At 39.5% G+C, this 13,965-nt stretch overlaps 1 protein-coding gene across 1 annotated transcript in view; it reads right to left on the bottom strand.

Moving 5' to 3' along the window:
• LOC146566563 (catenin delta-1-like) overlaps window positions 1–13,965 on the bottom strand; it is a 39,283-nt gene that overhangs the window by 15,472 nt on the left and 9,846 nt on the right. Inside the window, exon 8 of the mRNA XM_085287842.1 lies at window positions 4,270–4,400. Within this exon, the coding sequence (XP_085143968.1) occupies window positions 4,270–4,400 (131 nt within the window). The remainder of the gene's footprint in view (window positions 1–4,269; window positions 4,401–13,965) is intronic.

The raw sequence follows: 13,965 nt of genomic DNA, 5'->3' as shown, positions 1-13,965 counted from the left end.
ACTGACAACAAAAGAAAATGTTATTAAACATCCAAGCTAATCATAATGATACTAATAGTAATTATGAAGCAGTGACAGTTATGATCATTTATTTTATATTTACCTTTGATTGAAATGAATTGATTTATCATGAAAATTAGTTTTTATAATATTATGAGATGAAAGGAAAAAAAATATGAGTTATGAAAACCTGGAGGAAGTAAGAATTTTCCTCTGTTTCTATGTAAAACATTATGTAACCAATATGAGTTGAGCTAAAAGTTGTCCATAGTTACCCGACCATACCATAGTATGCTGCTAATATGGATGTTGAAAATACTGCTCTGGAGGTTCAGCAGCAAAACATCTCGTAACAACAACAACAAAATTCCCAATTAGTTTGTATTTAAAGCATTTTTAAAGCTCACAGAGCTTCTTTGACAAGGACGACTGTTGTTCTGGTTAAAGCCACTGAACTCTAAAAGGTAATTTTAGCTGGCAGAGGACCGCTTTCTGCCTCATGAGTTTATTTTGTGTGTGTGACTGGTATTTTAACACGTTATTTTTGAATCAGACTAATATGTTAAACACCAGAGGCACCCAGCAAATCCCAGTTTCTCCAAGGTAAACTTTGTGTCTGTGTGTGTGTTTGTAAGTGGAGTCTGGTAGGTTGAATGCGACAAACGTAATGGCTCTGGTAAAATATCAAATAATGGCTGTATGGTGATGCGGAAAAAAACCTTGAACTAACCAAACTAATACTTTTATGTTCTCCTGAACTAAAAACTTGATGAAATACTAATACAATCTTGCTATTCTTTAAAGGCACTAATGTAATCAGCTCTGGAAAAAATGTAATGCTAAAAGCTAACTATGAACTTAGAAATTTTAAGACTTAACCGTTTGCTTCTCTCTGACTCTCTACGCTCGTCTTATATTTTATTACAAACCGAATTCACTATAAACAAACATCTTTAACTCCAAACAGTCTTTGCATGTACATATTGTCATGTCCCTGTTGTCAGACAACAGAACATACAGGGGAAAAAAATTAACATACTCAACATATTTACCAAGCAGTTACTCTGAACTGAAATCTCGATTCCTGCAATTTCAGTGTTATCTGACAAAATTTGCATTCACATAAGTTACAAACAAAAACTGTACTGAGATTTTGGCTGTACTTAAGTAATTAACAGAGTCTCATTCAGGTCTGTATCAATATGGGTGTAGTTTACTGAAATCAAGCTCAAACCCAGAGGTACAAAGGTATGGTTTAAAAAACGATTTGGATCGAAACTTGAAATACACATAATGGCAACACACATTACAAGTAGCATGTCTTAAAGTGGTCAAATGTTAGAAAAAGCGGACCTTTAAAGGACAGCTGACCAAAAAAACCCCAAACAAACTAATATAGTGATTTTACGTGTTGTGGATCATGAGAGGGTGATGAAGAGTAGGGGCAGTGCATCACCTCTTGATAGTGACTTATGCAATTCCCTTGGACTTGGTCTCCAGTGGTCTCCCACAGTCCCAGTTCCTGACTAACATTATTAGTGTGCTATTAGCTTTGTACGGTGCCAAACATTCCAGTCTCTATGTGTGTGGCATTGAGCTGTAGTCTTTCTTGTAGTCAAAGCTGAGGCTGGTCTATCTGGTCTTACAGTCCTAGTGTAGTGCTGTGTTATCCAGGAGCTGGTGCTTTGGTGTAATTTACAATGCCCTACTACGCCCTAGGCTGTGCTCATGCATTAACTCATGTGCCTCATGTGATTCGTGTGTGTTGCTATAATTCCAGTCCAGATGAGTACCTGCTGTTAGTAGTCCCACTACTTCAATTTGTACTGCCACGCGTTTATGGAGTGGTGTTCTTCTTTTTCATCCACCAGGTGTAGATCGTGCTAAGTCCTGGTGCCGTCCAGCTCTTCATTCCTCCAACAACAACTCATTGAGGAACGTCTGCCTTTGTGATGCTGACTGGCTCTTGCTCTAGGTGCTGGTGTTATGTGCACCTTTTTCTCCCAGATATTCTTCTGGGAGAACATCTTCAGCTCTGGTAGGTCTGTCCTAGTTGTTATCCTAGTCTTTCCTATTATTCTCTTGCAACTAAGAGTACATCCTGGTAGCATCCTTGAAAAAGGCCACTCATATTTTTCCTCCTGCGTCTCTGGTGGTATCTCTTCAGCCAGAGCTGTAACATTCGTTTGGCAGTTTCCAGAGCCTCATCTTATACTTTTCTCATGATGCCTTTCTACACTTCACTTAACCAACTAATATCCTTTGAGCTTTTCTGATTTTAAATTCCAGCCTTCTTCTCCACAAAGAGCTTTCTCTACACGCATTCTTGATCATATACCCAAGTCCTTCTAGGATTACTGAGGCAGGGGTATCTAATAGCTCTGTGATACGAGTAGTGTGGATGGTGAGCAGAGCAGTGGTCACATCTGCAATAATCTCCTCTGATAGGACTTTGTCAGTGAACTGGGGGAGTTGTGCCCTTGGTTTGGTGGCTAACTTGAGTCTGGCCACAATCAGTAGTTTCCTCTGTTACTGCAGGTATTATCAGGTTCAGTTACACTGCTCTCTTCTATCAGAGTTGGCTTATTATGTTCATACAGCTCACTATTCTTCCCATTGTACTGTAGACTCTGGATCTCCAGCTTTAATGGTAGCTAGCTGTCCTCTACTGATGTTATAACATTGAGCTACCAGGTGTTTCTTGATCAGTGTGGATGCCGGTCATCTACTCATCCATAGTCCTGCATGATATCATATTATATCTATCTATATCTCTGTCTTTCTATCTATATCTATATGTGTGTGCGTGTGTACATGCGTGTGTGTTTGTGTGTGTGTGTGTGTGTGCATGTGTGTATGTGTACAAAAACACTACACTATTTGGCTTCAATATAGCAAATGGATCTTTAACCAAATTAATGTCCCATATCTGGCTTAGTGATCGTCAATCAACTTTGTTTTTCATTAAAGACTATTTAAGAAATACAGCTTAAGGCACATCTCACTGTGTTTCTTATTGCATCATATTTCACACACTGCATTGCTGTCATGTGCATTGTGCACATGTGGAAAAGTGGAAATGTATCTCGTGTTTGCAGAGAATATAAGTGTGTTTTTGTTTGATGTGATCCAAAGTACAGGCTGAATTCTCTTTTTGTGTAAACAGTGTTTAGCCACGCCTGGGACCCAAAGCATGACAATGAAACAGACTTGATGAAGCCAGGCCAAAGATTTCGCTGTCAACGCAATGTTTTTTCACCATTGTTGGACACCTCTATTCAGGCATAATTGGATCCATTATAAAAGACACGAGCACTTAGGTTTCTTTCAGAGCTGCATGGGTGAGGGGAAGGGAGAGGAATCAAGTGTGATGTTTTTGTATGGAAGTGTGATTGCATTTCTGTATCCCTGCGTGTGTCTTTGTGTGGGTGGGTAAGTGGGTCGATGTGAATGAAAATTAGCCGCGTGCATGTTTACATGTTTAATTGCCTTTGATTTGCAGAAGGTTAATATTAATTTTTCTGTTTTGTATTGTGTTATGTCTATTTGCATATGTGCACACATTGTGCTGACACACATCACTTTACATCTGTGCATGAATGAGCATTACAGTTATATGGGATCACTTTTCATTAGGCTGCAGTTGCAGCTATTGACTGCTTCCACTGAAATTAATTTCATATAGAAAAAAAATGTCAATGTTCTCAACCGCGTGTACTTGTAAATTGATTCAGAGGTACTGTAGACTGTGGAGGGGTGTGTGAATTTGTGTCTGTTGAAGGAAGAGATGCAGATTTGAATGCATCTGCATGTGCCAATGCCACTGTTTTAGATTGCCACTAGCTTTATTAAAGGGTTTATTAGAGTGTTTCAAAGGGGCTTCACCGCAAAATTAGTTTTGAGAGGCAAACCTGCTGCTTCGGGACTAATTGAGCTTCATTACCTCAATAAATACAAGTCAGTAGAATGCACATCTTAAGAATGGTGATTGTGGCAAGCTTTATCAAGCAGAACATCAGTGTGAAACTGGTTAGCTATTGCATTATTTCTCAAAAGCATTCCTCTGAATAGGTTTGACAGCATCTTCTAGTCACAAATTATTCACCTGTTTTTTCAAACACATATTTTGATGGCTTTCATTATAAAAGTTACAATCATTCCCTTCTTTGCAACACTGATTTTAATCAAATTCTCACATGATACTAAACCTGCGCAACACACTGATAGACACAGACAAGGACATACATGTACGCACACGTATACACAAACCTCAGCTTTGATCTTGTTGTCTCCAAAACAGAGATGCTGTAGGTAGGCTGCAGCATTGGACTGCACCGATGGGAACTGGTGCTGTAACATCTGGATCACCTCTGGCAACTCTGGATCTCTCCACCCAAACTCTCTGCAGAATGACATACAGAGACACTTTTATTCCTTCAGCAGGTTAACAAAGTTTCTCACTGAAATGAAAATATTACCTAAAAGTAGTTCAATAAAATCAGAGACTTTTTTTCAGCCACAGATATTCAACCATGCATGTCAACGTTAATGCGGGATAGGCAGAGCATGAATGAAAGAGAGATTTAAATGTCAAAATCCACTCTGCTCTGTTTTCAGTACAAGAAAACTCACTTCTAATGGGAGAAGGCTTTAGAAATTAAGCAACACAGTGGAACAAAAATGACACAGATCACCTGCTGAATGCCTAATTTGCTGAAATATCGTCATTTTCATCCAACACAAGTGCAGGAAATGAGAGAAAGTAAAGATAAGGCCACAAAGCTAAGCACGTGGCAATCATGAAAACTTTAATAAATGGATCAAAATCAACCACAAATGGTATTAGCATTTTAGCGTAATAAAAGACAAGCTGGATTTCCTTAGAATAACAGTAAATCTTTGAAACCTTTTGAGTTATTTCAGATGGATGATTTGGAGCATTGTCATAGCAACCATGTGTGACAATTTTTTGAGAGGTAACCAGCAAATGTGAAGATGCTAGGGATTATCATTTTGAAGGGCAAGCTGAAGGGCAACAGCTTATTTGTACATTTGTATGGATGCGACAAAATACGAGTTAATACAAATAAAGAGGATTTCGGCAGAAGCATGAAGCGATGCATGCAGAGAAATTTTTAGAAAGCTTATAAAAGGAATCAAAAAGTGTTGCTAACTGCACAGGACAGCATTTCTGCTGCCTGCTTGCTGTCTGCAGTTTCAGTTATTTCCTATACATTCCACCACTGGAAGTTTATACTCTCATGAACACACTAGACAAAGTGAAATAAATGTTTTGTCCCTCGGTAATACACAGGAAATGGTCTCCTTTATTGTATTATCCCCCTCTGATAATTGTCCCTCTGATAATTGTTTTGCTATGGCCCCCCAAATGAGGAAATTATGAGTGTGTGTGAAAGTGTGGGCGACTGAGATATGTCTACACTCGTGCACGAGCATGTGCCGCCTCAATCCACCGTAATGTTTCTCCAATAATCACTTTGTAAACTGTTTCTCTGTTGCTTGTTTCTCTCTGTGCTTTCAGAAAACTGCCAACTCTCAATGCGATCTGACGAAAACCTATGTTGAAATTTTGCGGCTCCCATCGATCATGATGTTTGAGGATTGATTTTGTTGTTTCTGGCTTCATGCTTACTGTTCTGTGGCAAACTGTGTCTCACCGTAATCCCCATCAAGCTATCGTGCAAACTGCTGATTTATTGTGCCTCCTAGCTCAGCCGACCCAAACATGAAAATGTGGTAAATATGGGACAATTGACCTGCCTGGGGAGTTAAACCTGATAGGGTAGAAGATTGTGTGTGCATCCATAGTTTTTGCTGCAGAAAATGAAGCCTCGACACAGCGCTCATCTCTGTCGGATCAAGTGAATGCACTCTATGAAACATCTGTGGAAAGCAGAGCATTCACAGGGAGTAAACATGGCTCTCAAAGATAAAGCAAGCTCCAGCATGGACGGCTGTTTATCTGCCGAATGATAAGTGTTCATTCAGCTGGAAGCAGGACTGAAGGAGGGAGGTAGAGGACAGATAGAGAGAAGGAGGAAGAGGGAGGGATTCCCAAGGCATTTAGGGGATTTAGGAGGAGAGACCCCCAAACAACGTTCCTTAAATCACACAGTGAGATACCATCAGGGCAGTTTGTTTATGTGTGTAAGGGTGTGTGGCAAGATTAAGATAGCATCATGATGTGTGTTTATGAGGCCCTTGTTGCTTCCATGTCTGTTTGTGTGCATGAGTGTAATGGCAGGTGCATATATATTCTTTTGTGTCTATACTTCTGTGTACTGACGCCATATATATGTATCTGACTATATGCTATGTCACTGTATGTGTATGAGAGTGTGTGTCATCCATCCCCCTACAGCCTCCCAGTTCTGTCAGTGTAGTTAATAGAAAGCAGAGTGATCTGCTGATAAGATAAGCATCATGGCTCGACCATTAATTAAAAACCCCTGGTAGGGAGAGACAGTGAGAGGAACAGAGCAGAAGGGAGAAGGATAGAGAAGCGAAACCGCGAGGGAGGATAAGGAGTGAAAGTTAGGGGGGGAAACACTGAGCATTTGGGGGCAACTTTGAGTACAACAAGCGAGAGGAAGCTGACAGGAAAGGAAAAATAGGAAAAAAGAAAAAAGATGGAGAAAGAGGAAAACAACAGATGAGATGCCAGTCATGTCAACACAGGTGCTAATGAGAGCCATAGCCCTGGTAGATGCACCACAAGGCAACGTGCCAATGATGTGAAACAGCAGGATGGAAACAGCAGCCTGGAAAAGTAAAAACGGATCAAAGACGCGGTACCAACATAACTGCAAAAGCCACATTAAATACCCACACAGCTTTTAAGGAATCTGCACCACGATATGTTGCCACTTATGTGCCATATTCTTTATGTTACATTTTTATTATTTTTTGCTTTGTGTGGTAATAAATGCCACACAGAACAATTTGTGGACTTTGCTCTTTTATACCCAGGCTGTGTGTTTTTGATATGACACACCAGTGGGTAGGGGGAATAAATTAGGTGTCACTGCTGCAGCACAGAGTTTCATGTTCCTGGTTAGAGAGGTTACTTTGCCATTTCTTGAGGCATGCGGGGGTGTGTTGCAGTGAAATATTTTCAATGGAATCACTAGGTATGGCAGGAGAGCAGTATGACATGACTGTGAAAAAGGCAGGTGGCAAGGGAAGGAAGGGCGGAGGCAGAGACAGAGTGATATAACTGGGACAAAGGAAAAGACTGCTGTGTGATGGTAGGGCTTTTGATGCACACACACATACACGAACATGCACACACACACACACGCACATACATTTGAGGGAGGCAAAGTGTGATAGAAGAGTACCACACATGAAAATACAAGGACTATCAAAGGATTTCTTTCTTTTTTTTAAACCTCTCTTCATCTCTCTCTCTTTTCATGTCTAGGTCTCATGAGACAGTTGAACTTCAGTCTGAAATCCCATCATGGCCATTGATAGACAGTATTCACACACACACACACACACACACACACACACACACACACACACACACACACACACACACACACACACTATAACACAATATGCTTGACAATGTTGAATTTCACACTGATTGGCTGATGCTATATGAGGGGAAATAAATGAGTTGGAGAAGTTAAGTAATGCAAAGAGATCCACAAATTGACGGTTGCAATATTGAAACACATTCAGAGCCTGACACCTGTTTTCAAAAGTGTTGCAAATTCAACCAGGACTAAAATGTTTATGGTTTAAGATCAACAAGCTGTCACATCATGTCACTTTCATTTATTACCACTTCTATCCCATTTGAGGGCGTTTACAGCACACTGTCGTGGTGTTGTAGTTAATCTTATTCATCTGTCTGCACAACCTAATACGATGCATGATGTTTTACACAATTTTGAAATGATTTGGGTCTCCTAGTCCAGATCACATCCATCAGCGGTGCCCACAGTGCATCTAGAGTGACAGCTCCACACAGGAAGTCTGTCCCTCTGGCCTTAATCTGATTGGACAAGCCCTGTCATGTCTGTTAACTGATTCGAGGGTCAGGAATGGACAAACTGGCAGTGTGCATACTAAAGCAGATGCTAATTAGGACCTGAACATCAATCTTCATCACTGTGTTAAGACAGAGGGAGGGCAGAGGGAGGGGTAGTGTAGGAGAGAGAAGAGAGAAAAAGCAGTTACTATGAAGGACCTGAATAAGGTTGGCTATTGGTTTGGGGAGCAAATGATATTCTCTTCAACACTGAAGATCAAATTATTTAGCATTTTAGTAGACCAGACTATCTTCTTCCTGTCTTTTTCATTTTAATATTTTCCTGTTGACTGCCAATGGCTGTCAAAAGCCTAAAAGAGTGGTAAAAAATGTAGATACTTAAGTGTGAGTAAGTATTATTTTCCCCAGAACTGAACTAAGAGAGGTGTTATTTTATGCATTTTGCATCAATCTGTGTGTGTAAAAAAAGTGCTCCTCAGCACAGAGTGTACTACCCAAGGTAAATAAAAAAGAAAAAAGAAAAAAGACTTCAGCAGTTCGATAGACAAACAGATGCCCGAATAAGCTGCATGTGAGAGATGCACAAACAGTGGCTCTTAGTTCAATGGCAGCTCCTTTAATTAAGTGCAACTTAATTAAGATGCTATCCAGAGAAAATAGCCAGCACTGCTGATGTGAACGCTGCAAAGTTACATTTATGTTTCTCTTTGGTACATAGCCACGGAGGAAGATTCACCTCATGTGCAAAAGGTGGTACTGATAAACAGGGACAATAATTTATGGTGTATGTATTGTAAACATATTTATATCAACATAATGTTTACCTCAGTAGGTTAAATCATCATGGTCAAGTTATATAATATTACAAGATACTTGCATCAGCTTATTTAGATCTAGTTAAGATGACTGAACTAAAATGTGTCAGCCAAACAAAAAATCAAGTTGTCCAGATTACATTTACTGACCAGGTTTTGTTTTACTACAGTGTGGACTTCAGACGCTCTCCCAGGGTGCTCAGACGGCACGCAGTCAGGTTCATGCCCTACTTCATGTTCTAAGTCAGTTTTCTGTTTGTTTGTTTAACATTAACGAGTTAATTGAATGTGAACAAACCTCAAGTGTCACTTTTTGTTCTGACATTTTTTGTTCCTTATTCCCAGCAGCATGCAGCATGATCGGTGATTGCCACGCACCTGTGCTGACTCTTGGGCTGAGCATATGGCCCGATTCGTAATGAGTGTGACTCTACGTAGAGTCACCCTGGAAACGTCCCTATATCGAGAGGTAAGCTAGAAATACGTGGGAAAGTTTCGGGATGCCCTTGTCCTCGTCCAACAGAAACAGGAACTTTCAAACAGCATACGTTGTGCTTTATCCCGCTATCAGATGCCCGTATTAGGATCATTAGGATGCACCTATTCCCCTTCAGTTTAAATGAGGAATCAATATATATTACATCCCTGAAATGCTCCAACTCATAATTGATTTCTTCTTTGTTGTTCATTATTATTAGAATACACGACAACCGAAATTGAAAAAAGAAACAACATATGAATCACATGTCATGTACAAACATGTGCAAAGTAACATACAATCGTACAAAATTTCCACAAAAGTAATTCTGTCTCGATTGAGACAGCCCTGAGGTAATCACATGAAACTCATATCTGTAAGTGTGTGGATTTTCTAGTTAGCCAATAAAAATCAATAAAAAAACATACTGTAAAAGACCACGTGGCCTTAGGAGCAGTTGACATGGACCTTTTAAAACCACAGCACTTTCTACAGAATCAGAACGTTTGTGTTCTCCCCTGGCCTTTAATGGCTCTAGGCAATATAATGTGTTTTGCCCACATTCTTCTCGCCTGCTAAAAAATTCTCTGTGTAGACCTGGAAGAACCAAACAAAAGCCACAGCTCCAGCAAATGGGATCAATGAAAGGTGGGGGAAGAGAAAGGTTGAAGCCCATAACAGCTGAGCTGACAAATGAATGGATAGAGATAGATGGACTGAGCCTAAAATGAAGCCAATGCAGAAATAAACAGAAGCAAAAAAATCTGCCGTGAGTCAGCTACAATAAAAACACCTTATAGTGTGTCACCATCCCCCTACTTCTTGCCTTCTGCTCCGCGGTTACTGATGGGCAAATGGAAATGGCTCTCGTAATCACATCACCTCTATTCATGAAAACAGAAAAGTGAGCCATTAATTCCATACAAAGACAGGAAGAAATGGAGATAGGAGCACAAAATAGGAGACCATGAATACGAGCAGGAAAATCCAATGCAGATAATAATAAGTATGGACGTAAGAATGAAAAGATTACTACTTTTCTCCAGCTCATCTCTACAGTTGGAGCTACGTGTGGTTTTTCTCGAGCTCCTTTCCTTCCCTTTGTCTCCACATACCGCCACACCTGTGTATCGCTCTCCTTCTCTCTGTCTGGAGGTTTTTTTCCTTTCTTTGTTTCATGCAGCAACCATCAGATGACAAGAAAAATCAATATGCTTTCTCTATGGCATCTTCCAGCTGGGAGTCTGGGGCTCAGGAGGTTGAATAGGACCGAGCAAAGAATTAAGTAAGAAGAATGAGCATTGCTGAGTGAGACCAGCTCACCTTGCATGGAACAGAGAAACAAATAATGATGGGAAAACAGCTAGTGATGAATGTATAGTTTGAAACTAACAAATCACAAATATAACTTTATTTTGTAAGTTTTTTATGAAACTAAAATAGCAAAAATTAAGATTAAGAGTCTGTAGAGACTAAGTAATGTTACAGTAATTAATTAAAGTATGGTGAACAGCAAGATTGTCATCAAAATCCTTAACGATTTTCGGGTGCGCTTCATCTATACTTCATATAAAAGAACTGTATCCAAGGAGCATTCAGATACAGTAAGAACGATGGTGTTAATGCTGGTTATTTTCTTTGTTCTTTCAGTGTATCGCTGTCCAATAAATGTTTCTGCTGCATGGTTAAATAAGTCGTTTTTTTTAGAGCAGATTACAAGAGTGTTTTTACACTTTGCTCTCTTTTTGTAATTTGATCTGGATAAGTATGGCCACTTGAAAATTAAAATGTAGAAAATGTCAACTGGGAGAGACTGTGTGCTTGCAGATATGTGTTTGTGAAGTTTGCATGGGTGAGGTTGTTGAAGGGGAACATTAGTGTGCAGGGCCACAGAGCGATTTGCCAGTGTAAGGAAAACACAAACGCCAGCACAAGTCCTTGCAATTAGCTGAACACACAGAATCGGAGGCATAATCGAATAGGGCATTAGGCTGACAGACAGGTGTTCATTTATTTACACGCCCAGAAAAGGGCGTGCACTCATGCACGTGCACAGCGTATTATACAGACACTGTAAGTGAACAAAGGAGAGCGTTCACACGCACGCAAACATCAATGCACGCAAGACATAACCACACAAGTGTGCACACTTGCAGATAGCACATGCATGATTGTGTGTCTTTGAATACACAAATACGCTTCCTCATAACTACAAAGAGGAAAAAATACACACATGTTCACACGGCCATTATCCCGCATTTGCTGATCGGTAATTTTCAGCCCGGTGGTACTATTCCCCCGTTGCAGGGTGCAATTACTGGATGTTTACACAGCCAAACAATAGACCAGTGAAACATACTCTCAGTCAAACATTCATTAAATGGGCCAGTAGTTGCTGAGGTGACCTAGACCATTACACTGTATCGCACCACGCTCATTAAGATTGAGCTGTGTATTGTACTGTATCCGAACCAGGAGTCAGCCTTAATCTGATACCCTCATGACACTTTTCCAATTGGATAACGATATTGTTGTACTGTGATATACAATCTAACAACAGACTGTATGTAAAAGATGGAAGTCGATTAGAACAAACGAAGCATGTTAAATCTGTTTTTTTCTAATGGTCAGCAGAGTATGCCTGCTTTGGTTATGAGCAAACAAACAAAAACAAGTCACTGGTCTCAGTCGATATTTAAAGTCTTATTTAGCAAAATCTGGTGTTTTTTTTTTTAAATTATGCTTCTAATTACAGTCAAAGGGGACATAAAGCAGGGTATGTTTACAGTAAGGTCATGTAAACAATTATGAGGTTTACCTTATAACTGGTAAGCTACGATTTGTTATATTGTTATTATTTCCCTATTATTATTGTTATTATTTATATTTATTATTCCACCATCAGATTCACACATTTCACTCATCGCAAATTGTTTCAAAAAGCTAGTATGGTGCCAGTCAACATGGTGATACAAGAGTGACTACATTCATCATTAATAAACAGTATATTATTGTAACATAGTGCTATGTTAAGTGTATCTGTGTGTGTGTGTTTACATAAATAAATGTATGAAAAATGATCACTGATTTTTACTTTTAGCGGGAGTTTTTTTCATCCAATGGCTGATTTGCAATATCATTCTTCACCATTTGTACTAATTTACCAAGGTCTACAGAAAAATTATCTATTCACTTCCACCTCTTCAAAGGTCAGTGTACTGCTCTGAACATCATCATTAAACCCCATTAAAGCTGATTAAAGTTTCTGTGTGATTAGTTTGAGTACCCCGATTTAAGGTGAGTAAACCGAGCCTTCTTTAGACTGTGTTGTTGTTTTTCTTTTTCTCTGTTTTTTTTACAGCTTGATGAAAGGGTTGATATCAGTGACCAACTGTCAACAGACTGCACTGCAATTATGTCTGATAACACTGAAAACTGCCACTCCAGCTTCTGCCATGATACAACCAAAAGTGAACAAAATTGACCAATCAAATCCCCATCCACAATACTCAGAGATTCAAAGTGTAGGCACAGGATTAAGCTGGTGGACGAACAAGAGTCTGCTGAAAAAATTGCCTCCTGATTTGCAATCATGCTCTTGCCACTGAATAACAAACAGGATGGGTGGACTATTTTTTTTTTGCCATGATGCTAATGAGGATGCTCGTCCGTGCAGATGTGTGAGTGTGTGTCCATGTCCAACAAATGTACCTTCATACCTTATCGCTAATGAAGGTGTCACAGTGTCAGTTCATATGTCTATGTGTGTTAACCAGCCACAAATTATCCAATATTATTTTGCCATGTAGCTATCACAATAAGGTCAAACAAAATATTAACATTTAAATGTGTGTTGATTTACTTGTGAAACTATCTTTGTCATGTGTGTAAGACATAAAAATGTTGTTTGCACAGTCACATTAATGGGCTGACAGTATGTAAATCATTACATTTTAAGGTGAGGGCATTTCAAAGTCAGTTTAAGGTTACATTCACAGTAGGGTGAGGTCAGTCAGGTACTAGGTATTGTTACAGTTACTCTAAGTCTTCAGGATATGAATGTGATTCAATGCAATGCCCTCTAAAGTCATGATACACAACTGTGCTCTGTGAAAGCGTGTGTGAGAGAGAAAAAGGTGGGTGTGTAAATCCATTCTTCCACTACCAGATTCACATTACACAACCAGACACTTACTGTAGAGGTCAGAGACCTGCCCTGACATTAAACAAGTGAGATGACTTGGCAGATCCACTCAGATGTACACACACGCATGCACACACACATGCACGCACACAAACAAATTCTTCTGTCTGTAATTTCCCCCTGCACTCTCTCTAAGTTACAGAAACACACAAGCATGTGCATCCTTCAAACACACTCTACATTTACTTCAGTACTCAAACATCTTATGTTTCTTTCTCTTATCACTCTGTTTTTGAATACACTCTCTGCTATCATAGGGAGGGTTGGTTGTGATGGGGAAGTTAAACCTGAACTAAAAGCCTAGAGAATGATAAAATATAAATTGGAAATTTGAAGCGCTGCAGTGGCTTCAGACTTCTATCTATATCGGAAGTGTTTGTGCACAATTTTGAGTTACACACAATCATTATAGTCACATGCAAAAACTATGCTGAAAGCTGGGTTG

The sequence above is a fragment of the Mchenga conophoros genome, linkage group LG9 (assembly GCF_057382185.1).
Source record: "Mchenga conophoros isolate Kocher_MC1m ecotype Shallow Benthic linkage group LG9, M_conophoros_male_GT1.1, whole genome shotgun sequence".
NCBI classification, from domain to species: Eukaryota; Metazoa; Chordata; class Actinopteri; order Cichliformes; family Cichlidae; genus Mchenga; species Mchenga conophoros.
This window is presented reverse-complemented; position numbering and strand designations above follow the sequence as displayed.